The sequence below is a fragment of the Belonocnema kinseyi genome, chromosome 7 (assembly GCF_010883055.1).
Source record: "Belonocnema kinseyi isolate 2016_QV_RU_SX_M_011 chromosome 7, B_treatae_v1, whole genome shotgun sequence".
Classification (NCBI taxonomy): Eukaryota; Metazoa; Arthropoda; class Insecta; order Hymenoptera; family Cynipidae; genus Belonocnema; species Belonocnema kinseyi.
In genome coordinates this window covers 56,683,868-56,711,060 of record NC_046663.1, presented here as the reverse complement: position 1 = coordinate 56,711,060, position 27,193 = coordinate 56,683,868, and the positions used below count along the sequence as shown (strand labels likewise).

The 27,193-nt window shown below is 24.0% G+C and overlaps 1 protein-coding gene across 1 annotated transcript in view; it reads right to left on the bottom strand.

Annotated features, from left to right (window-relative positions):
- LOC117177082 overlaps positions 1-25,970 on the bottom strand; it is a 31,044-nt gene extending 5,074 nt beyond the window's left edge. Inside the window, exons 1-5 of the mRNA XM_033367570.1 lie at positions 25,470-25,970; positions 25,201-25,350; positions 15,580-15,801; positions 11,736-11,943; positions 3,537-3,791 (exon numbers count right to left, since the gene is read on the bottom strand). Of these exons, the coding sequence (XP_033223461.1) occupies positions 3,537-3,791; positions 11,736-11,943; positions 15,580-15,801; positions 25,201-25,350; positions 25,470-25,544 (910 nt within the window). The 5' untranslated portion in view covers positions 25,545-25,970. The remainder of the gene's footprint in view (positions 1-3,536; positions 3,792-11,735; positions 11,944-15,579; positions 15,802-25,200; positions 25,351-25,469) is intronic.
- Positions 25,971-27,193: the final 1,223 nt, after the last annotated feature.

Sequence of the window (27,193 nt, the reverse complement as noted above, 5' to 3'; positions counted from 1 at the left end):
ATATCTAGTCGGGAGTGGTGCTGACTGAAAACAGATGATTTGGAGCGATTCGCGCGCCATATGTTGGTCATTCTAAGGACTTATTGAACTACCCTCGTAACAGTCAAATATTGCTAAATATTAAATAATTATACTTTTTCTTTTTTAAAAAAAAATCAAATTAAATGGGTTTAAAATTGAATAATTTAGAATGTTACAATATTTTTAAAGTAATAGAAGCCTTTAACTACGAATATATTATTATTAAGTTATTTTTAACTTGAAAATAGTTTATAAAGTTTCAATTGCATCTTTAGATTTTTTTTACTAAGATTTTCGAATGGAAACAATTACAATCTTGAAATTCTTAACCTTTGAACGGATTTAGAATCGTTTTATTGAATCAATTATTGTTCAATTTCTAATACTTAAAGTACAGATCAATTTTTTTAATTATTTATGTGCAGGGTGGATGTTTTTGTCAAAGACAAAAGTTCCCGGTCATTTCCCTGTTATTTCCCGATTCGCAAACATTTTTCACGGTCAATGAAATTTAAAAAATCAAACACTAATTTTAAATTCTTATTCCAACTCAGAATTGGTTAAAAATTGGAAATTCCATGCTTAAATGCGGAGTTTTCATTCTTTTCAAAAAAGTTCCTGTTTAAATCCAGAATTTTAATTCTTTTCGAAAATTTTCCATTTCAACTAACTGTAAGAATTAGAATTTTTTTGAAAAATTCCCTGTTCCAATTCATAATTTTGTTGAAAAAAATTAATTTCCCATTGAGAATTGTTATTCTCCTGGATAAATTCCAGTTCCAACTAAGAATTGGTTAAAAATTGAAAATTCCTTGTTCAAATCCGGAATTTAATACTTTTTGAAAATTTCCCGCTTCCAAAAAGAATTCGAATTTTTTTCAAATTCCCTGTTCCAATTCATAATTTTAATTTTTCTAATTTTTCTAGAAAAAATTCCCTGTTCTAGCTCGGAATTTATTTAAATTTTAACATTCCCTGTTCCAAGAAGAATTATAATTCTTTTGGATAAATACCAATTTCAATTCAGAATTGGTTAAAATTTGAAAATTCTCTGCTTCAACTCAGAATTATAAATCTTTGTGAAAAATTTTATGTTCCACTTCAAAATTTTCTTCCTTTTTGAAAATTTTCAGTGATAGCTCGGAATTTGTTAAAATTTGAAATTCCCGGTTATTATTCTGAATAAATTCTTGTTCCAACTATAAATTTGTAAAAGATTCAAAAATCTCTGTTTAAATTATGTTAAATTATTTTTATTTTAAATAGTTTAAAAGTCCTTAAAATGCTTCGAAATTCTATTTCAAAATCTTGAAACATCTACATGTTGTTTCGAATCTTTTTAAATTAAAAAATAATATTAAAAGTTTTTTGCAACTTCTAAATAATGTTATTATTAAAAAGCTTCTAAATTTCATGTTCGAAATCTGCCAAAATCTATATTTGTTTTCAAATTAGGCCGTGGAATATTTCCACTTCGTTTGAATGATTTGAAATCATTTCAAATTTGTAATTAATTTTTTCAAAACATCTAAATATTTCTTCAACATACTCGATTTTTTCCAAGAATAATAGGTGTTTAATTGTTATTTATACATACAAATTTTATTTTATTTTATTTTTATACATACAAATTTTAGACTGAAATCTAATAAAAGCCTTTAATCATAAATATATTAATTAAAAGTTATTTTTAAATTAAAAATAGTTGATAAAGTTTCAATAAGGCGTTTACATTTGCCTAAGACTTTCCAATTGAAACAGTTTAATTTTTAACGTTAAAATCTGGAAGTTCTAAAATTGTGAACTAATGCCGAATCATTTTTTATAATCAATTATTATTTATTTAAAAAATTTTAGAGTGCAATTCAAATTTAAAAATTATAATTTAATTCATATTCACAGTTGATCAACTAAAAATGTTTGTTATCAAAAATCTTCGATTTTAAACGGTTCTAATTTTTAATTGCTGAAGTCTTTAAAACTGCATTTTGAAATTCTTTTAATTCAAATATGCATTCTAAACTGAATGATATCATAATTGAAAAAGATCACAATTTAACTAATTATTTAAAAAGGGTTGAAATCTAAGTTGGACCGATTTTTTTCGAAAAATTTGTAAAACTCCTAGTCAAAAAAGAAATTCACGGTCATTTCCCGATCTCGTGAGATTCCCGGTAATTTCCTTGTTTCCCAGTCCAGCGACCACCCTGGTTTATTAATTTAAATTTATAGTTTATAAAATAAACTGTTTCTTATCAAAAAATTTCAACTTCAAAACTCTTTTAATTTTTATTTATTTAAGTTTTTAAGACTGCACTTTAAAATTCTTTAAATTAAAAATATACGCTTAAAAATAAAAATCTAAAATTACGAATTTTTCAAGTAAAAGATTGTCGAATTACGCATTGTAAACTTAATGATATCATAATTAAAAAATATATCAATTCAACTAATTATTTTTTAAACACTTGAAATCCTTTTTTGTTGAAGAAATTCATTATTGAAAAAACTGTTCATTATATCCTTATGAAAATGGGTGTTTAAGGGTTTTTGGGGTCGCTGAATACGAATCTTGACTCATATTTTGAAAATTCAAAATGTCGCACCCAATATGGCTGCCGAAATTGGGAATATTTTTGGATTTTATCTGAAAATTGGTATACAGGGGTTTTTGGGGTCAGTGATTACGAATATGAACTCAGATTTTGGAAATTTAAAATGGTGGATCGAAGATGGTGCCCGAAACTTGGAATATTTTTGGATTTTTTTCTGAAAATTGGTATACAGAGGTTTTTTGGGTCGCGGATCACGAATCTGAAATCAGACTTTGAAAATCCAAAATGACGGATCCAATATGGCGGTCAAAATAATAAAGTTTTCTGGAATTTTTTAAATATTAGTGTACAAGGATTTTTGGAGTCACTGATCACGAATCTGAATTTATATTTTGAAATTTCAGAAAATTGGTACTAATCCATGAATTTAGGTGAGTAGGTGTATGTTTTCTCAAACCTCAATATTCTAAATATTTGTCATTTTGAATACAGATTCAAGATCAGCGACCCCCTGCCTGTGTCAACTTTCAAAAAACAATTTAGAAATATTTTGAATTTTGGCCCGCCATTTTGAATGTTCAAAATCTAAGTTCATATTCGTGATCAGAGATACCAAAAACCCCTGAACACCAATTTTCAAAAAAAAAAAAAATCCAAATTTTGCACGCCATATTCGATCCGCCATTTGGAATTTTCAAAATCTGCGTTCGAATTCCTGATTAGCGACTCCAAAAAACTCCTGTATACCAATTCTTTAAAAAAATCCAAAAATATTCCAAATTTAAGTCGCCATATTGGATCCACCATTTTGAATTTTCTAAATCTGAGTTCAGATTCGTAATCAGTGACCCCAAAAATCCCTATGTACCAATTTTCATGAAAACTAGTTTCCCTGAAAAATTACCGAAATAATTGGCAAATATAATATAATAAATAATAAAAATAATAATGAAAGGATACATTCATCGTAAGGGGAAACGTCGACGTCCTGAATGTCTCCTTTATGTCGATAAACCTCCCCGAGATATTCATGATGATCGGGATACCTTCTGTAACGTCTGAGAATTCCTCCATCACAGACAGAGTAAAGTGTACTTCCATTGGAAGTGTACCTGAGTTTCCAAACTGGAGATTCTTTCTGCTCTTTAAGATGCTCCTGGATTCCAGTGTCCGGTACGTAAGCTGAGATTAAATCTCCGCCGCTCATGATTAAGCCTATAATTTGAAAATTGTTTTTAAATTTCAGGGCTCGCGTCAATTCCAGAGAGCAGGGTGGTCGTTTTAATAAAAGAAGAAAAATCCCGGGTTTCTCTCGGTTCGCAAACATTTTTCACGGGCAATGAAATTTGAAAAATCAAACTCTGAAGCGAAAAATATTTTCATTTGAAGTAATAAAAACCGAGCTGCAAATTGAAGCACTCAAAGTGGAACTCTTAAATTTTTAATCTTTCAACACTCAAGTTTAAAAGTTTTTGAATTAAAAAATATTGTATTCAAATGCAAAATAATTTACATGTTGAAAATGGAAGCTTTTCAACACTTTTCAGATGAATACATTGAAATTAAATATAAATCCAAGTTATTATTTTCAATTCTCTAAATTAATGAATCAATCAATGCGTTTAAAAGTTTTCAAAATTATGTAATTTTGAGCAATTTTAATCCAGAAACATTCAAAATTCTTCTCATTTTTCTTTCCTCTTTTTTATTTTTGACTAGAAGGAAAGGAGATTTTTTTTCTTTTCTTTTTTAGGAGAAAAAAGTTTTTTTCTCAGATTGCAATAGAAATATTTTATGTTGGTTGTCAAAATTTTGCCGTTAAATTCTTGGTTTTATTTTCAGGAATTCTTAACTTAATTAATCATTAACTTGATTATTGCACGTTAAATAGGATTTTAAATTTTATTTTAATTTCATTTACATTTTAAAAATTTTTTTAAATTGAACGCCTACATTTTTTTTCTAAACTGAACACTTAAATTAAAATTTATTTTTATTTTAAATAGTTTAAAAATCCTTAAAATGCTTCAAAATGTGATTACAAAATCTTGCAACATTCACATGTTATTTGGAATGTAACAATCGTTTTTTTCATATTTTAAAAATTTCTTGAGAACTTGTAAGCATCTTTGAAAATGATTCAGATTTTTCGTAGACAATTTTTAAAGATCCTGCAAAATTAAAAAAATATTCCTTAAAATCTTCCAAATTCATTTTTGATAATTTTTTTCATCTTTCTAAATCTTTTTAAATATTCACTCAATGTTAACTTTTCAAACGAAAAAATCATTCAATTTTTTTAGGAATTGTATTTTACTCTTCGGAATTCTTTTAAAATTCCTAAAAAACTTATAAATTTTTTGCCGGATTTTGTCGGTACACGTAGACACTGCATTTAAATTATTTAAAATTATTTCAAATTTTTAACTAATTTCGAATTTTTTCAGAATTTCAGAATATTTCTTCAACTTACTCGAATGTTTTTTAAGAATAACAGGTGGTCAATTATTATTTGGATAACAAATTTCAAGAATTTAACTCACAAATTATATTTTTTTAAATAGAACAATTGAAATTGTAATGTAACAAGTTTAGTTTTTTTGTTTAGTTTTGAATATTTAATTTAAAATTACTAATTTTTAAAAACAGTCAGATATTTCTTAATATTAAGTAATTGTTCTTCTTCTTAATTGACAAATTTCAAATTGAACGATTTAAATTATATTTTATATTTTATTATATTTTATTATATTTTAAAATTGAAAATGGTTTATAAAGTTTCAATCGGGCGTTTCATTTTGTTTAACTAATAAGACTTTCGAATTGAAATAGTTTAATTTTTAACGTTAAAATCCGGAAATTCTAAAATTGTGAACTGATTCTGAATTATCTTGTAAAATTCATTATTATTTACTTTTAACATGTTAAGTAGAATTCAATTTTTTAAATCATGAATTAATTTATATTCATAGTTAATCAACTAAAAATATTTTTTGATCAAAATTCTTAGATTTTAAACGCTCCTAATTTTTTATTGTTTAAAACTGCATTTAAAATTTTTTTCAAATTAAAATATACGTTTAAAAATTAAAAATGAAAAATTTTTAAAGAGAAAGATTTTTGAATTACGAATTAGCTCATTATTTAAAAAACGGTTTAAATCAAAGTTGCACAGATTTTTTATTCTAAACCTTTTGTAAAATTCTCGGTCAAAAAATAAATTTCCTGTCATTGCCGGTCATTTTTCGGTTTTAACGGTCAGGTTTTTAAATTTTCCCGGTCAACTAACAGTGACATATTCATATTTGTCGCTAAATGCAAACATTTATTTTAATTCTAAACACCCTTTGAAAGAACAGAGCAAAGCAATGTAAAATAAATTAATTTTGAAAGGAATACTTAAATTTTTCACTAAAAAGATATCAATTTCCAATAAAAAATGGAATAATTCATTTTTAGTTAAAAAAATTAAATAAAAAAAAAAGGATTATCAAGAAAATATTTCACTTTTCAACTTGACTGATGAATTTTCAACTAAAAATGATAAATCTTGAACTGAAATGATTGCATTTTCAACCAAAGAAACTTAATTTTTACTATAAAAGATAAAATTTCAATCAAAACGTAAAATATTAAACTTTTAGTTTAAAAAATTACTTTTCAGAACAAAAAATAACTTTTAACAAAAAAAATAACTTTCAGAAAAATAGTTATATTTTCAACAAAGTTATGAATTATTAACTAAAATTGTAAATGTTTAACTGGAACAGTTGAATTGAAAAACAGAAAGATCAATTGTAAACTATACTTATTAATCTTAACTTGAATAATTTATTTTTTTAACAACAAGATGAATTTTCAACCAAGAAGATTAATTTCTACCAAAAAATATGAATTTTCAGCGAAAAGATATAATTTTTCAACCAAAAATTGAATAATGAAATCTTTGGTCAAAAAATGAATTTTCAACACAAAAGTTACATTTTCAACTAAAATTTTGGTATATTCAACTGGAATAATAGTTACATTTTCAATTCTAATAAATAATCATTAAAAAAAATTCAACAAAATAGTTTAATTTTCGGCAAAAAATTCTTTTTTCTCAAAAGAAAACACAAGATTTCAATCAAATAGCTCCAACCAATGAAAACAATTTTTAATTAAAATGACGAATCTTAAACAAAATATTAATTTTTAACAAGAGTTTAACTTTCAGCCAAGTAATATTATTTCCAACCTAAAAGATGAATTATAAACTAAAATAATAATAATTTAATTAGAATACTTGAATTTTTAACCGCAGAGAAGAATTTTAGAAAAAGATAATTTTTTTCCAAAAAATCTATTTTAACAAACAATGTGGATTTTTATGGAAATAGTTGAGTTTTCAATTTAAAAAAGACAGCTTTTCAACGAAAAATGAACATTCAAATTTTCAGTTAAGAGGAATTAATTTTCAACCAAACTGATGAATTTCAATCTAAATGGTGAATCTTCAACTGGAAAAGTTGAATTTTACACCAAGAAGGTGATTTTAAAACATAAAGATGAATATATATAAATTTTCAATACATAAATTTTCAAACAGCTAGTTTAATTTCTAAATTAAAAATATCAATTTTTAACCAAATAGTTGAGTTTTTATCTAAAGCAGATACATTTTCGATCAAAAATATAATAGTTATATTTTCTGTTAACAATCTAATTCTTATCAAAAAAAAAAACAACAGATTTTCGCCAAACTAGTTACATTTTCTACTGGGAAGATAAAATTTTTAGTTCAAGAAATTGATTTTCACCAAACTAGTAACATTTTCAATCAGAGATGAGTTTTCAATTTAAATTATGAATCTACACCCAGAAAAATTAATTTTTAACGAAGAAATTTAACTTTTAATCAAGTAGTCAGCGAAAAAAAATCTTACAGAACAGAAAATTGCAAAAGGTTTTTTTTTATTGGAAAATAATAATGATTAAATAACAAATTATGATTTCATTCGAGTAAACTGAGATAATCTGTAAAATCTGCGACTGTAGATAAAGTAAAAGTCACTTTTCTAAATTGAAAAAAAAAATTAATAAAATTATGAAAACTTTAATTTCAGGAATATTCGTTTTGAACATGTTAAACTTGAAATTACTCGACAGTTCCGGCTTTATATTTAAGACTGTATAAATTTAATATAAAATTATTTTTTTTTTTAATAATTCAAACTTCGCCGCCTAAAATGACGTCGAAACAGGAAAAATGGGATGATTTTTAACGAAAATAGAGGAATAATGAAGAATAATTTTTTTTTAAATTAAAATTAATATAGATAAGATACGGAATTTAATATGTAACACTGAATTCCTCAAATTTGAAGAGCAAATATATTTCATTTTCAACAAAATTTTCAAGATAAAGTGTCGAATGGTTTATGAAACAGCTGACTTTTAAATCCAAAAGATTAATTTTCAATCAATTAGTCGCATTAAAAAAAAATGTTTTTCAACCAGAGTTGATTTTACAACAAATTAGTTGAGAATTTTCAAGCAAAAGAGACGATTTTTGGGCAAATTTGTTAAGTAATTAAAGTTTTAGCCAAACAGTTGAATTTTGCACATACAAAAACAAATTTTCAACCAAATGACCTATTTTTTCACAAAAAGGATTAGACTTTAACCATATAGTTTATTTTTTCAACGAAGAAGATTTTCTTGGAAACCAGTTGAAGCTTAACATGAAACGTTGATTTTTCAAGAAAAAATAAAATTTTCAACGGTGTAAGATGAATATTCAACAAAATACTTTAATTTGAAATTTTAATTATAATTTTTAACCCAAAATTTGACTTTTTCTGAAAAAAAAGGTGAATTTTCCACCAAGAAAGATGAACTTTCAAAGAAAAAAGATGACTTCTCCACTATAAAATCTGAATATTCAAATAAAATATATTAAACATCAGCCAAAAAAAGTTGAATTTTTAACCAAATACTTGTATTATCTACAATTAGATAATTTATCTTAAACTATGACAGTTGAATTTTAGACCAAATAGTAAAATTTTTAAAAACAATAATGATTTTTTAAACATAAAGTTGCATTTAAAGCCAATCAGTTGGACTTTAAATCAAAGGAGAAAAAATTTCAATACAATAGATACATTTAAAAAAAAAAAGTTGATTTTTCATTCCCGGAAGATAAATTTTTTGAAAATTGTTAAATTTTAACCCAAAAGATCATTTTTGACAAAAAAAAAAGATAAATTTTCTGCCGAAAAAGATAACTTTTATAAAATAATTGACTTTTTAAACAACAAAAAATGAGTTTTCAACTGAAAATAGTTGGATTTTCGTATTGGGTTCCATTAATTCTTTTCTGATTTTATCGAAAAAAAACGAGAAAAAGCGTAAATTTCTTAAAAAGAGGCGGAAAAACAATTATTTCATAAAAAAAAGAACAGGGGAATAGAGGAAATAGGGGAAAATCGTATAATTTTTTCTTGTTTTGAATTTCATTGTTAAGAGTTTAATTCTGATTTAAATTCAAACTAAGTATAGCGAATTTCTAAGAAAACACAAAAAAATCGATTAATTTATACGTAATTTTTGCAAATTCGCAAATAAAAAAAACAATAACTAACAGTAATTGTACAGAAAATTCATATAAATTTAACTTTACGCGCCAAAGAAATTTTATAAGTGGAAAACGAACCTAGATAACCACATTTTTTTTAAGTTAGGGAATTTTATTGTTCAGGGAAAAATCAGGAATTAAAAAAAAATCTTGCAAAAGTCAGGGAATTTCTATAACTTAGAATAACTTTCAAGAAGAATAAATAAAACATTTTTCCATTTTAATTTGAAATTGTTTTATTCCGTTTATAAAAGATTCTAGTTTAAAAATGTTAAAAGTTTAAGATTTTGGTCTTTGAATATTAGTGGTCAGAGAAAAATTAGGGAAATTTTAAAATGAAGTTTTGCGGTAACCCTGATATAATATTCTTGTTAGTAATTTAGTTGTCTAGAAGTTGGTTCAGAATCAAGCTCTTTTAATAGAAATTTCAATTTTTTTTTGATAAAAATGCAAATATTTTATAGAAAATTCAACAATTTTGTTAAAAAGTCATAATTTTTTACAGAAAATTCAACTTTTTGGGCTGAGAATTCAAATAATTTTGTAGAAAATTTACTTTTTGTTTTAAAATTAATATTTTTATGTTGAAAGTCAACTGATATCTTCTTTTAATTAAAATTTCCACTATTTTTTGCAAATTTGTCTTTTAGATGTAAAAACTTGTCTCTTTTAGTAGAAATTTCATTTTTGTCGAAGAAAAATGCAACTATTTGATGAAAAATTCAACAATTTTGTTAAAAAGTAATAATTTTTTCTTGAAAAACCGCTTTTTTCGGTTGAGCATTCAAGTATTTTTGTAGAAAATAGACTTTTTGTTATATATTCATATTTTTATATTGGAAAGTCAACTGATATGTTTTTTATGAAAATTTAACTATTTTTTTACGAATTCGTCTTTTAGATGTAAAAATTCATCTCTTTTAATGAAAATTTTATTTTTCTTGGATAAAAACGCAACTATTTGATTTGAAAATTCAATAATTTTCTTAAAAAGCCGTAATTTTTTACTGAACATTCGTCTCTTTGGTTTGAAAATTCAAGCATTTTCGCAGAAAATTTACTTTTTGTTTAAGATTCACATGTTGATGTTAAAAAGTCAACTGATATCCATTTTGGATAAAAATTTCAATTTTTTGTTGAAAATTTGTCATTTTGATTAAAAAATGTATTTATTTTATTAGAAAAATTGCATTTTTTGATAAAAATGCAAGTCTTTCTTTGAAAATTCAACAATTTTGTTAAAGTCATCCTTTTTGGTTCAAAAATCAACTTTGTTGTTGAAAAATAGTCTCTTTAGGTTGAAATTCAAGTATTTTCGTATATTATTTACTTATTATTTAAAATTAATGTTTCAGTGTTAAAAAATAAATTGAATTTTTTCATTTTTTATGAAAATTCAACTATTTTTTTTTTAAACTTTTCTTTTCAATTAAAAAATTCATCTATTTTAGTAGAAATTGCATCATTCTTGAATAAAAATACCAGCGTTTGGTTAAAAAATTCAACAGTTTTATTAAAAAGTCATCCTTTTTGGTTCAAAATTCAACTGTTCGGTTGAAAATTCCTCGTTTCGAGTTGAAAATTGTCGTATTTTCGTAGAAAATGTACTTCTTTTTTAAAATTTATATTTTGGTGGTATTCAAAAATCGACTGAAATCTTTTTTGGACGAAAAATCCTCGATTTATTAGAAACTTTGCCTTTTTAATTAAAAAGTGGATATATTTAAGTAGAAATCGCCTCTCTCATTTTAAAATGTATCTGCTTTAGTAGAAATTTCATAATTTTTGGATAAAAATGTAATTGTTGAGTTAAAAATTAATCTTCTTAGTTAAAGGATTTACCCTTTTTTTTGAAAATTCGAATTGAATTACTTTATTAAGAAATCATTTTTTTTGTGGATTCATATGTTTAATTGAAAATTCATTTTTTGTCCAGAAGATTCGCCTTTTGGCATTTTGATTTTAAAATTAAGTTTTCTTAAATAAAATTTCATCTTTTTTGATTAAAATATCAGCTATTACTCTTTTTTGTTAAGAATTTATATTTTTGGCTTGAGAATTCCACTATTTTTTTGTTTGAAAATTTAATTATTTTGTTGAAAATACAATTATGCTATTACTAAAGTTTTTTTTATTGTAAAAAAGCCTTTTTTCAATAAATCAATTAATTTAAATATTTTAAATCACCATGAAATTTTACATAAACCTACATTACATTATTGTTAAATGCACTCACTTTAGTGAAATTCCATTAATTGAAAAATGTAATAAAATCATTCATAAATGAACCATAAAAACCTTATCCCAACTACATTATGGCCGAAATTAGTCCTAACGCCATAAATTTTACTTTATTGTCTTTAAATGCTATGTGCAGCTTTCGCAAATAATTATTATATAAATATAAATATTTATATGCATGAGACTTGACCTGCGAAGAAAATACTAAAAATTTTCATTAATTTCAAATCTTAGTATATGAAAAAAGACCGAAAAAAAAATTGAATTCTAAACATCTAAGAATAAAAAATGATTCTTACTATAAAATCCATCTTCAGCGCTTCTAGAAAATGGTTCAGGAGTCACGCAAACTGTATTCACCGCGTGTCCAGTTTGGAAGGCATGTAGGACTCGACCATCGGGCGAAGATACTTTGCAAGTTCCATCAGACCCTCCTGTGAGAATCGAATTTTGCCAGGGCCAGGATGAGGGTAAGAAACAGATGTCTCGTATAACGGATCCATGCAACTAAACGAAATCAGGTTCAGTGATTACGACTACAATCAAACAAATACTGCGTTACTCATAGAATAGACCATCTAGAATTTCATTGAAAAAGTTTAAAATTGAACAAAATGGTTATTGATTCTTAATAATAAAAAATAAAAAAATACACAAATTTGTACTCTAGGATTAAAAGGCGCTTTTCACAGAGGGCAGGCTTGTTACAGAAGTCAACTTTTGAAAAATTACGAAGCCTTTTTTTTAATTCTGTTCGAAATTTGAACTCAAGTAATTTCAAGTAATCCTGAAGTTTTTTTCCGAAAGCTTTAGAAATCTTTTGAGGTTTTTTTTTAATATTTAAGAATTAATTAAACAATTATTTTAAAAATTTATTTGGATTTCAAGTAACATTTTTTGCTTTGGTGATACCTATCAAAATTCTTGAAAAGCTTTGCATTTTCTTTCTCAATCTTCTCAAATCTATATATTTGTTTAAAGTTTTGAAAATTTTTCAAATTTTTAATTATTTTGTGAAAACTTCTGAGTATGTGTTTCAATGATTTTGAGTTCTCTTTAAATATTTAAAAGTTATTTAAAAAACAAAATCAATGCAAATTATTTAATTCTTTTCGACTATAATTTCATTCCAAGCAAATTTTTCTATGTTTTTCTTTAAAATTTGTGGTCACCAGATCTCGCATAAACTGTTGTGATATTTAGAGTCTCCATTTTGTTTGTTTATGTATTTATAAAAATTATGCATTTTCCGCAGAATCAATTTTGATTGTTTTGGTTTTTTATTTTGACACGCCATGAAATGCTCCTATTGTAATTAGAAGAAAAGATCCTTCTTAACAAAAAATTGTTTGGACAAAAATGAAATAACTTTTCTTGAAATACAGGGCAAAATTTTATATTATTTTTAATTTTCTAAAAATTAATTTTTTAAACATTTAAAAAACTCAAAATATTTCTAAAAATGCTGAAAAAAATATCCAAGATATTCAGGCAATTAAAAACAATGTAAAGAATTTTTTAAATATGTAGGAAAAATTCGGATAATTTGCAAAAATAGTTGACAAAATAATTTCGAATTTGAAAGATTTACAAAAACTGTGAACAAGTATGTAGATTTTTGAAATTCAGAGTAAAATGTTTGATAATTTTTTTTGAGGATTTAAAAAAGTCTCAAAAGATCTCCAAAAATCTCCAATACTTTCAGGCAATTTTTTTTTAATTTTTAGACTTTTTAAAAAATTTAGGGACAATTCGATGACAATTCATTTAAAAACATATTTAGAAGTTTTCAAAAATTCACAAAATAATTTAAAATTTGAAAGTTTTGCAAAAATTGTAAACAAATATGTAGATTTTTTAAGATTTCAAAAATAAAAATGAGAAGCTATTTTAAGAATTTTTATAGGAATTAACAAAAGAAAAACTTTACTTGAAATTCGAAGAATTTTCTAGATTCTATATCAAATAATACATTTTTCGTTTAGAATTCAGCTTTATGGTTGGAAATTTAACGACTTGGTTAAAAGTTTAACTATTTTGGGAAAAATTAACTTTTTTGGTTAAAAAATTATCTCTTTAAATGTTAATGTTAATATTCTGTTGAAATTTTTTTAAAAATTAATTTACTTTGGTTGAAGATTCTACTATATACTTGAAAAATTAATGAAAAAATAATAGTTTGGGGTTACGAAAGTAAACTATTTTCTAGAAATTTCGTGTCTTATAGATAAAAAAATTATACTTTTGAGTTGAAAATTAAGGAAAAACCATAGTTTCAAACAAAATACGTAATTTTCAACAGAATAGTTATACTTACAGACAAAGAAATGAATTAAAAATTAAAAAAAAATTTAGTGAAAATCCTGGTTCTTGAATTTAAAGTAAAGTTTTTTATTTTGTTGATACCTATTAAAAATATTAAATAGCTTCGATTATTTTTAAACCTTGAAAAATCTACATATTTGTTTACAATTTTTGCAAACCTTTCAAATTGTAAATTATTTTGTGAACTTTTTTAAACTTCTGAATATGTTTTAAAATTATTCTAATTTTTAAAAATGTTAAAAATTGCCTGAATATCTTGAAGAATGTTTTCGACATATTTAGAAACCGCTTGAGGTTTTTTTTAAATCATAAAAAAAAAATAATTTAAAAATATAAACAATCATTAAAAATTTTCCCATGAATTTCAAAAAAAGTTTTTTATTTTGTTGATACTTATAAAAATTCTGAAAAATCTTCGCATTTTTGCCGAAATTTTTAGAATTTTTTGAGGTTTTTCAAGATTTTCAGAAATTAATTTTTAAAGAAAATCATTCAACATTTTGTTGAATTGAAAGTAAAGTTTTTTATTTTGTTAATACCTATTAAAAATATTTAAAAACTTCGAATTTTTTTCGAAATCTTGAAAAATGCACATATTTGTTTACAATTTTTGTAAATACTTCAAATTCTAAATTATTTTGTAAACTTTTATAAATTTCTGAATATGTCTTAAAATTATTCTAATTTTTCCTAATTTTTTCAAAGTATTTAAAAAATTTTTAAATTGCCTGAATATTGGAGATTTTTTTAGACATTTTTAGAAATCACTTGAGGTTTTCTTAAATCCTAAAAAATAAAACAATCATTAAAAATGTTCCCATGAATTTCAAAAAAAGTTTTTTATTTTGTTGATACTTATAAAAATTCTTAAAAAGTTTCGCATTTTTCCCGAAATTTTTAGAATTTTTTTGAAATATTCAGAAATTAATTTAAAAAAATAAAAAAATCATTCAAAATTTTCTTGAATTTCAAGTAAAGTTTTTTATTTTGTTAATACCTATTCAAAATATTAAAAAGCTTCGAATTTTGTTCGAAATCTTGAAAAATGGACATATTTGATTACAATTTTTGTAAATATTTCAAATTCTAAATTATTTTGTGAAATTTTAGAAACTTCTGAATATGTTCTAAAATTATCCTAATTTTTCCTAATTTTTAAAAGGTATTTACAAATTTTAAAAATTGCCTGAATATCTTGGAGACTTTTTTCGACTTTTTTAGAAGTCGCTTGAGGTTTTTTTTTAATTCTGAAAAAATAATTTAAAAAAAATAAACAATCATTAAACATTTTCCCATGAATTTCCAAAAAAGTTTTTTATTTTGTTGATCCCTATAAAAAACCTTAAAGAGCTTCGCATTTTTATCGAAATCTTCAAAAATCTAGACATCTGTATACAATTTTCGTAAATATTTCAAATTTTAGATTATTTTGTGATTTTTTGAAAACTTGTTTGAAATAGGTTTTCGCCTCAAATATTTGTGTTAAAAATGTATTATAACAACAATAATTGTTAATTATAAAAAATTGTAGACACCAACTATCATTTTTTCGAATAAATGTCTAAAATAGCGCTTTTTTCCACATCTTGCGTTAAATAAATAATTATTTAAAAAATAATTTAAAAATCGGCGGTAAGAAAATAGCAGGTAATTAAATTACCGCGCTTATTCAAATCCTTATATCGTAATTCATCAATGATAATTATTAAAAAATCAACAAGAAATTCCAGGTTTTCCAGATTCTGTAGCAACCCTGAGTGTCAGTTTTTTCAAGATTTTCAAACGAAATATTGTCAAAACGAGAGGAATAAAACTTACATCATAAACAAAATCCAAAGGTAGGGGCATTCGAAGATCCACAAGAGTCAGACCTTTCCCATTTACTGTGACAGAAATGGCTAAATTTGGCCCTGAAGGATCTGTCGCCAGACCAGTTCTGTTTCCATTACCACTGAATGCGCAATTATCATAAGCCAAAAGTTGCTCACCTCTCTCAACATCCACCACGACTAATCGCCTCGCATTAGTCGCAGCCAAAACCTAAAATAATTAACCATGAGTTTCATAAAAAAAAAATTCCGTGACAATTAGGAGCCTTTTTTCCGGGTATCTAAAGTTTTTTCCCCGGTATAATTTTTCATAGTACGGAGCAATTAAAATATTTCGAATTTTTTCAAACTATGTACTCGGAATATGTACACAGTTTTGTGAATATATTATAAATAATGTCTTTTTTTATTTATAGGGATTCAATTCATATGTTTAATTTAGAAAGCTTTAAAAAATTATATTACAAGATATTCTTAACCCTCTCAGCCTAAACTGGGTATATTATACCCGGACGGTATTTTCGGCTCGGTCGATAGTTGTTTTAGTTTTGTGAAACTATTTATTGTAATATGTTGGATTCATCATATTAATTTTATAATATTCATTTTTATAACTTTCAGCTATACTTAAAAAAAGAAAAAATCCCGATTCGTTAATTTTAACTATAGATGTTGAAGTCTAGGCTGAGAGAGTTAAATATATTAGCACCATCGATTTAGTAATAATTATATAATACTAAAAACATAATTACTCATTTCTTAAATTTGTCCCTGAAGTCCATAAATTTGAAAAATGATAGAAACAAAATTTCTTTTTTAAGTTTAAAATATTGCATTTTTAACAATCTGAAAGAAGTTTTAACCAAATAGTTCAATTTTGTACCAAAAAGATGATTTTTTTCCAAAAAATACCATTTTTTTAGCCAAATACATAAATTTGCAACCACATAGATGAATTTTAGACTAAAAAAGATTAATTTTCAACCAAATAGTTGAATTATTATTTTAGAAATATTAGTTTTCAAACAAACATGGAAAACTTAAAATTTCAGTTAAAAAGTTCATTTTCATCAAACAAAAAAATGTAAACCGAAGTGATGAATTTTTAACTAAAATGATGAATCTTCAACTGGAATAGACGAAAATTTAACCAAAAAAGGAAGAATTTTTAGCAAAAGAGTTTAACTGTCAAACAAGTAGTTTTATTTTCAAAAAGAAAAATGGTTTTTCAAACTAGATGTTAATTTTCTACCAAAAAGGACGGTTATTAAACAAAATGCATAAATTTTGAACGGAATAGTTAAATTTTCAAGAAAATTAATTTCTACAAAGAAAAAGACCATTTTTAACCAAATTTGTTAATTTTCAACTAAAAAGGATAATTTTTCAACCAAAAGGGATAAATATGTCAACCAAGAATTTAATAGTTAAATTTTTAGTTAAAAATAAAAATGAATAACGAAAAAAAATTATGTTTAAAAGAATAGCGACATTTTCAAACATAGTGATAAGTTTTGAACTAAAATGATGAGCCTTCAACAGCAATCGTTGAATTTTTAATCCAAAAGATGAATTTTCAACCAAGAATATTAACTTTCTATAAAAAACAACGAGTTTTCAACAAAAGACGTGAAACTATAACCAGATACTTAAATTTTCAACTGAATTAATTAATTAATATTAAACAATAAAAAAATACAAATTTTTAACAAAATAATTAAATAAAATCATATAAAGCTACTTTTAGAGATAAAGAATATTTATTATTTTAATTTTATATTGTAATTAAAAAAAAAATAAGCACGCCCTCGAACAAAATGCATAAAATTCAAAAAGTTATTTTAATTCAAGACGTTCATTCCAAATATACTTTAACACAATAGAGAGAAAAATTGAAAGCTAAATAAATATTTAAACAAATACTTACATTTTCCACTAGAAAATATCAATTTTTTACAAATAATGGAAAAGTTACACTTTTAGACGAAAAAATTAATTTTTAACAAAAAAAGAACGGATTTTCAACCAAATAGTTTAATTTTTAACCAAAGTGATAAATTTTTAAATAAAATGATAAATCTTTAACTGGAATAGTTAAATTAGAAACCAAAAAAATACATTTTCAACCAAAATTATGAATCTTTAGTAAAAAATGATTTCTTGACAAAGCGTTTCAACTAACATTTTCCAAAAATAGGTTACTTTTTATTTAAAATTCATATTTTGATGTTGAAGAGTTACCTGGTATTTTTTCAGGATGAAAATTTAACTTTTCTGTGGTTGAAAATCTGTCTTTTTGATTTCAAAACTCATCCATTTTAGTAAAAAGTTCATCTTTAGTTGATGTGAATGTAATTGTATGGTTGAAAATTCAACAATTTAAAAAAAAAGTTATACCTTTTGGTTAAAAATTTAACTGTTTTGTCGAAAATCCAACTATTTCGTAGTAAATTTACTTTTCATTTAAAATAATATTTTGCAGTTGAAAATTCTACTATCTTCTTTAATGAAAATTCAATTTTTCGTTGTTGAAAATTCAACTTTTTTATTCAAAATTCGTCTTTTTGGGGTAAAAATTCAAATATTTTCGTAGAAAACTTACTTCTTGTTTCAAATTCATATTTTGGTGTTGATAAAAAATCGACTTTTTCAGTTAAAAATTGACCTATTTTAGTAGAAATTGTATCTCTCTTGGATATAAATGCAGGATTTTTATTAAAAAGTTATACTTTTTGGTTGAAAGTTTAACTGTTTTGTCGAAAATTCAACTATTTCGTAGTAAATTTATTTTTTATTTAAAAATCATATTTTAGTGTTGAAATGTCACTCGTCTTCTTTGACGAAAATTCAATTTTTTGGTAAACTTACCTTCTTGGTTTAAAACTTTCTGTTTTATTAGAAATGTTGTTTTAATTCTAGGACAAAAATGCAGCATTTTGTTAAAATGACATTTGTTGGTTGCAAATTTGATTATTTTGTTGAAAATTCATGTTTCTTGGGTAAAAATGCAAGTTTATGGTTAAAAATTCAACAATTTTGTTAAAAAGTTATCCTTTTTGATTAAAAAATATATCACTTCAAATAATTATTTATAAAAAGATTAAAATCGAACTTGGAAAGATTTTTCTTCCAGAAGTTTTTAAATTCCCGGTCAAGAAATAAATTCACTGCCTAGAAATTTCTTTATTTATTCTGTAATGAGTTAAATATAAATTATATATTGATAAATAAAATACTTTTCAGTAACAAGATTTTTTCAAGGTTTTCGTAAAAAATTCAAAATATCCAGCTTTTCAAGGTTGAACAAAAATTCAAAGAGAATTCCAAAATTCTCAAGGTCACTGAATACCCTGTTATATAATAATTTACATTCCAGTATTTCACAACAGCTCACAAGTACTTTAATCGAGAAATTAAACGTAATTGAGAATTTTTCAAAAAAGATAGACTATCACTTTTAATTGCATTTTATCAACATGTGATATTAAAATTTGTAATATTTTAAGTAATTGAATAGACTTTTCTTGTAAATATTTGGAAAATAATCTTGAAATATCTACATGTTTTAAATTTATTCAAATTTTCAATTATTTTTGGAGTTTTTGAAGAACTTTTAATATCTTTTATTATGATCCGAATTTTTCCTAAATATTTTTCAATCCTGTAAAATGGAAAACCTTTTTGACAATTTTGGAAATCTTTTTAAATCTTTTTAAATATTCTCTTAAAATTACTTCTTTAAAATAATATCTCTTCAAATTAATTGCATTTTTCAAGGAATCATAGATTTTCAATATTTATTATATATGAAAAATAAAAAATGTTACTTTCAAATTAAATATTTTCAAATAGAACAATTAAAATTGTAAAGTTCAATGTTTAGTTTTTTATTATGTTTTGAATATTTGATTTACAATTACCGATTTTAAATGAACAATTAAATGTCTAAATAATCAGCAATTGTTATTTTTCTTAATTACAAAATTTCAAATTTTAGGCCAAAACAATATTTCAAATTTGATAAAAGCCTTTAATTATGAGTATATCTTTTTAAAGTTATTTTAAAATTAAAAATAGTTTATAAAGTTTCAATCGAGCGTTTAATTTTGTTTTACATTTGTCTAATTCCAACTCAGAATTGGTTAAAAATTGAAAATTCCTCTGTTTAAATCCGAAATTTTAGTTCTTTTCGAAAAGATTCCTGTTCAAATCCAGAATTTTTATTCTTTTCCAAAATTCTCCATGTCAACCCATTGTAAGAATTAGTTACTTTTTGTAAAATTCCCTGTTCCAATTCATAATTTAATTTTTTTCGAAAATACCTCGCTTCAACACAGAATAATAATTATTTTGTTTGAGAAATTCAATTTTCTATTGAGAATTGTTCTTCTTCCGGATAAATTCCAATTCCAGCTCAGAATTGATTCAAAATTCAAAATTCCCTGTTCAAATCCAGAATTTTAATTCTTTAAGAAAATTCTCCTTTTCAATTAAGAATCAGAATTTTTTTCTAAAATCCTCTGTTTTAATTCATAATTTAAATTTTGTTCGCAATACTTCATTTTAATTCAGAATTGTAATTATGTGAAAAAAATTCAATTTTCCTGGATAAATTCCAGTTCCAACTCAAAATTAGTTAAAAATTTTTTAAAAAATTATAAATTCAAACCCAGAATTTTAATACTTTTTGAAGATCCTCCATTTAAACTAAGAATTTTTCTTTAGAATTCCTGTTCCAATTCAGAATTTTGTTCCTTTTCGAAAATTTCCAGTTCCAGTTTTCCGGAATTTTTTTAATTTGAAAATTCTCGCTTCCAAGTCAAAATTATTATTATTATTATTATTATTGTATTTTGTCCAAGTTTATTTTTTTTTTTGTATAAGATTAAGATTCGCAGTGAAAAATTCATTTTCTTAGGTGAAAGATACATCATATTTATTAAAAATATATTTCTTTGTTTAAAAATTAATTTTTTTGTTGAAAATTCGTCTTGTTCGTTTGCAAATATTTTTTTCACTGAATATTCAACTATTTCAGGTTGGATTTAAAAATGCAATTATTTTGTTGAAGATTTGTATACATTTTTAGTTGGAAATGCATATTGTCTGATGAAACATTAATATTCTTGATTAATTTTTTTTTGTTATAAATTCAACTATTATCTGGGAAATTCATTTTTTCGATAAAAATTATTTTTTGTTTGTTCAAAACTGAACAATTTTGTTGAAATTTAATCTACTTAGTTAAAAGTTTATGTATCTTGCAGAAAATTAATTTTTATGGTTGAAAATGATTCTTTTTGTTTAAAAATTCGTCTTTTTTTGGTAGAAAATTAATCTTCTTTGTCTATTCGATTTTTGGTTTCAAAGTAATCTTTTCTAGATAAAAAGTTAAGTATTTGATTTAAAATTAATGTATTATGTCAAAAGTTGATTTTTTGTAAAAAATTAATTTTCGTTTTTGAACATTTATCTTTTTAGTTAAAAATAAGCATTTTTTGGTAGGGAATTCATCTTCTTGGCTGAAAATTTATCTTTTTGGTTAGAAATTCAACTTTTGAGCTAAAAATTCAATATTTTGATTGAAAATTCATTTTTTTCGTTGAAAGATTGATCATTTTCGTTTAGAATTTATTTCTGCCACTGAATATTTATTTGTTTTCTTGAAAATTCATCTTTTAGGTAGAAAAATAATTCTTTTGGTTGGAAATTCACCTATATGGTAAGAAATCCAACAAATTTTTCAAAAATTTATTTTTTGCAGACAAAATTAATCATCTTCGTTAAAATTCATATTTTTGTTGGATAATTCATCTTTTTAGTTGACAAATCATCTATTGGGTTAAAAATTCATATTTTTCCTATAACGTCTAGAATAAATTTTCTTAATTTACATTTTTTAGTTTAAAATTGAACTATTTCGTTGAAAATTTGTCATTATCGGCTGAAAGTTAATATTTTTAATGAAAAAATGTACTATTTCACCTTTGATTTAAAATATAAAATGTACGTTATTTTTGGTTGAAAATTCGACTTTCTTGGTAGAAAATTAATCTTTTTGGTTGAAGATTCATGATTTAAATGGAAAATTAATTTTTTTCGTTGAAAATTAATTTTCTTAAATGAAAATACAAATATTCCATCTTTGGTTGAAAATTCGTATTTTTTGGCAAAAAAATTAATCTTATTAGTCTATTCGATTTTTTGTTTCCAAGTTATATTTTTCTGATAAAAAGTGAACAATTTTATTTAAAATTAATTTATTATGTCAAAAGTTAATTTTTTATAGAAAATTAATTTTGAATAAATAAAATAAAATAAATAAAAAAGAATATAATATATTATTAATTTAAATTCACTTCGGATTTTCAAATATTTTAATAAACATATTATGTGTTTTGATGAACGCAATTTGTTTCCTTATTTATTAGTTTTATTATTTATTATTAAATTTATTATTATTATTAATTATTTATTAATATTGTTATTATTTATTAATATTATCATATGTTATTTCAAGTTAAAAAAATTAACCTTGTTAAAAATCATTTTTAAAATCGAGAAAAAATGCTAATTTTAATTATAATTAATTTTGAAAAAGAACTCGAGGTGGAATTTTGAAAAAAAAATTTCGGGCTTTCTTTATTTGACAAGAACTATTCAGATTTTGATTTATTCCTTAAAAGATTCTCATCAAATCTCATTGGTACTTTTTTATTTTTAAAAATGTATTCGTGAAAACCTATTGATTACAAAAATGACGATTTCATAATCCCTAAATAAAAGTTTTAAAATAAAAACGTACCAATGAGATTTGCAGATAATATTTTAAGGAATAAAATAAGCCCTACAGCATTAGGATTAAATATAAGTTGCAATTATTACTAAAGCGAGAGATAAAAACATTAAACCCTAAAAACTATTGTTAAATATGCAATGAAAATTGTGAAATATTTATTTAAAAACTTTAAATCGAGTTCTTTTTCAAAACTGGTTATAATTAACAATAAAATATTTTTCTTATTCCTATAAATCATTTTTAAGAACGTTTATTTTTTATCTTAAAATTATTTTAGTTCATGTTAAATTTAAAAACAAGTACAATCGAAATTCCCTTTTCCTCTTAAATCTGAAGCTAAATTTCATGAAAATAGTTATGACGAAAAGCATATGTTTAAATGAATTCATTAAAATTAATTAAATTGGTTTACAATGTATAATTTTAATTAATTTCTTCAAACTACAATTTTTAGAAAATTCTGCAAAATAAAAAAAACTGTCCTAAAATCTTCCATAAAATAACTTTAAATTTTCCTAACAATCTAGAGAATATTGTTTGATTCTCTAGAAACTTTCACAAATTCATAAAAAGCTTCTCTTTTACAAAATTGTAAAAAATCTATATTTTTCTCTAAATTTTTATGATTTTCAAATTAACTATTATTTTTTAATCTTTCTAAGATATCTAAACGTTTGAAATGTATTTTTAAAATTTTCTTACAATTTTTTTAAGACTTCCAGATTCTTTTTCGAAAATGTTGAAACCTTTTGGAACATTATCCTAAAGTTAATTTTTTTAAATAAAAAAACATTCACAATTTTTTTGGGAATCTAAGCAAAAATTTTTTATTCTCTTGAAATCTTTCGTAATTTGAATTCAGCTTGCTTTTTCAAAATTTTCAAAAATCTACATTAAAAACCATGAAGTTTATCGCAAGTTTAAAATTAACTTTGAATTGTTTGAATACTTTTAAATATTTATTAAGAATAACAGAATTTTTGTTGTTGTAATTTTGTAATTCTGATTCAATTTTTGTTAGAATTTCTCTTTCAAAATAAAGAACTCATTTGAAATTTAACCAACAATCTTGAGACAAATTTACTTCTACAAATAAAAAAAAATTAATCCGAAAAAATTGTTTAAAAATCTTTCACATTCTTTTTCAACATATATTAAAATCATCATAACTTAAAATTACCCTTTTAAAATAAAATACGAATAATTTCGAACTTTTCCAAAATTTTATTTATCGCGTGATAGTATAATAAAAAAATATAAAATTTTAAATAGCTACTATCAATTTATACAAATTTACAAAATTTCACCTTCAAAAAGCTTTATTTTATTACATTGCAGTCATTAAAACCTGTAGAATTATTTATATCTTCAATCAATTATTCTTATGTAGTATGGATAAAATAGCAATTTGCAAATAATCTTAAAAACTTAGTTCCTGTGATCCGATTTCTTTTTTAGAATAAGACCCTTAAATTCATGTTTAATTTAAAATCAAGAATAAACAAAATTCTCTTTTCATCTTAAACTAAATATTATGAAAAGAGTTATGCCGAAAAGCAAAATTTTTAAACAAATTCTATAAAATGAATTGAATTAGTTTGTAAGATATAATTTTTGTTCATTTTTTTAAACTTGAAATTTTTTTATAATCTAAAGTGCCAAGACATTGTTTTGGATTATATTAAATAATGCCCATTATTCACAGTTAATAATAAAAATAAGATTATATTTTTTAAAAGAGAAAATCTTTAAAAACATGAAGATATACCTATAAAATTTATATGTAAAATTGCTTTGTAAAATTGAATTTTATTAACTTTGTCCTGCTTCTGATTATTTTGTTTATCCCGATTTACAATCAAAACAAACGAACTTCTCCATTTTTGTTCAAAATTTTAACAATGCGGATATTTTATCTAAAAGCAGTTTTTTCAGTTTTCTTTCACTCAGAAAATGAAAAATGTCGCAAACATCACTCAAAAGACTCAACGATTATTTAACACTATCAGTAAACTACTTTTACTGTGTTATTAAGAATTTAGTTTTTGAACATTTATCTTTCTGGCTGAAAAATCACACATTTTAAAAAAAGATTTGTCTTTTTTAGTAAAAAGTTGATCTTTTTGGTTAGAAGTTGAACCAATTTTTTAAAAATCATTTTTTTGCAGACAGAATTAAAAATTGTCGTTCAAACTCATCTTTTTAGTTGACAAATCATCTATTGGGTTGAAGATTTATCATTTCAGTGGAAAATTAATTTTCTTCATTGAAAATTAATTTTCTTAACTGAAAATATAATTATTCCATTGTTGGTTGAAAATTTCTCATTTTTAATTACAAATTAAAATCGTCTTTTTTGGTGAAAAAATATTGTTCTTAGTTGAAAACTCACCTATTTAGTTAAAAGTAATTTTTTATTGAAGATTCACCATTTTAATTGAAAGTGCAGTTTTTTAATTAAAAACTTAATTAATGTATGCAATCATTTTTTTTCGCTTGAAATTACTAATTCTTTAAACTGAAAATTCAACTATTCGATTTTTTGTTTAAAAGTTACCTTTTTTAGTTGAAAATTCGGGTTTTTTTTTAAATTCCTATTTTTTGGTAAAATAACGAACATTTTTTATTATTTCTAAGCACCACTAAACACGATTTATCAGTGTAATTTTAACACAAAAGTAGTTTATGGTCTTCTGACACATTTTTCAAAGTTTTAGTCCGATATTTCATTAATGAAAAAAGTTCTAAAGTTCAAAGAAAATACAGTAAACTTGAATTTGAATTAAATAGGATTGAAAGATCTAAACATACCCTCGAGCCATCCGAAGTGAATCTGACAGCATTGACATTTTGCGCTTGGGTCATTGTTGTTATCTGATAGTACATGAGTAATTCCATGCGCAGAGCAGAATAGAGGTTAACCTTGCCATCGTAACCTCCCGAACAAAATAAATACCGGTCCTAAAACAGGAAGAAATGTCGTTCCTTTTAAGCTTCAAAATTATGGTAAGGCTTAAAAAGTATTTAGCGCGAATTACTATTTTCCTAAGGAATTACTTGAATAAAAAATGACAAAATACCCGTGGACTGAATGAAACGCCTCTGACTCTTCCCTGGTGGAATTTCAGGAACTTTGGAGTACCCTCCTGTTGCATTTTGAGAAGGAAGTGAAAAGATTTGACCCTGATTCTCGTCTTGTTTATAATACCGAATCATACAAATCACACGCACTTTTATCTTGATAAACACATTCTGTGATTTGAGAACACCACACGATCAATTTCGGTTTTCATCCTGGCGAATTTCAGCCGATTTTAATAGCACCAATCCAATACCATTTCACGAGGGAAAGACGAGTTTTGTTATGTACTTCAGATGAAAATCATATCTTGTTTCAATAATGGAAGACACACTGGAAAATAAATAAGGTTTTTTTTCTGTTTTTCGAAATTGTGGCGTATTTCCATTTCCCCCACTATCATCTGTCAACTGGAGCAAGTCGGCAAATCTGGTAATGTGGTGTTGTGTGTTTTGGCGTTTGCGTGCGGCGCTGTCAGTTACAAGCCATTCCCTCCATTCCGTACCGACCATCCCCTCCACTGAAATCTCGTTAGGTATTTCAGGTTCGGTGGGAGAAATCCAAGATGTCCGCACGCTGAAGTCCAAGCAGCCCCCTGCCTTGTCCGTGTATGTGTATTTAGTAGTAGTTTTCTTACGATCCGGAGAGGAAATGTCTGTCAAACTAAGCCAACAGATGGCACCACAAAAAGTAGGTCTGTCTTTTTCATTGAATTGCGTTAAGAAAAGGCAAAAATAATTAAAAACTTGATGCTGTTTGCAAATAAGCGAAATATAATATATGTAAAAATAAGAGTAACTATTACTAATTATTTCAAAAAAGAAAAAGTCATAAACATATGTAGTTTAATATGAATAAAATTTAATTTTGAGATACATTTTGAAAGCAAATCGAACTTCATATTTCTATGATTTATTTTGCTGATATTATTTATTTTATTCTTTGTTCTAGTTAAACAAAATTATTTATTGTTGAAATTATTAATGCTCCTAATAATTTTATTTAAAAATTTAAATTTAAAAGAGCTTTTGAATTAAATAGTTAATTATATTATTGCAAACCTTATTTCTAAAATAAACAGACTATAAGCTATTAAAATCTATAGACAAACGTACTGTACTCATGACGCACAGTTGGAGGAAATGCACTTTTTTTCATTCAAAAATGTCCGGAGCCTTCAATTTTCTTGCGATTTTGAATTTTTCTGTTTTAAATTGAAGATTATTAAATTCTATAGATCTGGACTCTGCGAAATTTTGTCTCTTTTTTTATTAATAATTTTTTAGTCAAAATCTGAACAAAGTCTTATTATCGGTGCAAAAATTTTGTTTTGCTAAAAGTGCTTCCCATTAATGTAGGAATGACATTTAATAACAAAAATAATTTAAACGTTTATTATAACCACTGTGATAAACAATTTTTGTGTCAAAATATTAGAATTTGAGATTTTTCAAAGTATAATTTCCTTCAATGGCCAGAACGACTTCAGGTATTCTTTAAAATAATAAGTACTGCTAGTCACAAAAATATTAGAAAAGTTAACAATAACCACTGTTATTAACAATTCTTGTGAGAAAATATTTAAACTTAAGGTTTTATCAAATTTAAATTTTCTTTGATGGCCAGGTTATTGTCAAAAGATTTTGTATTGAGTGAATCTCAGCATGCAGTGTTATGATTCATTTACAATCTAATACGATTGAAAACCCGACTTTTTCCGGGTGA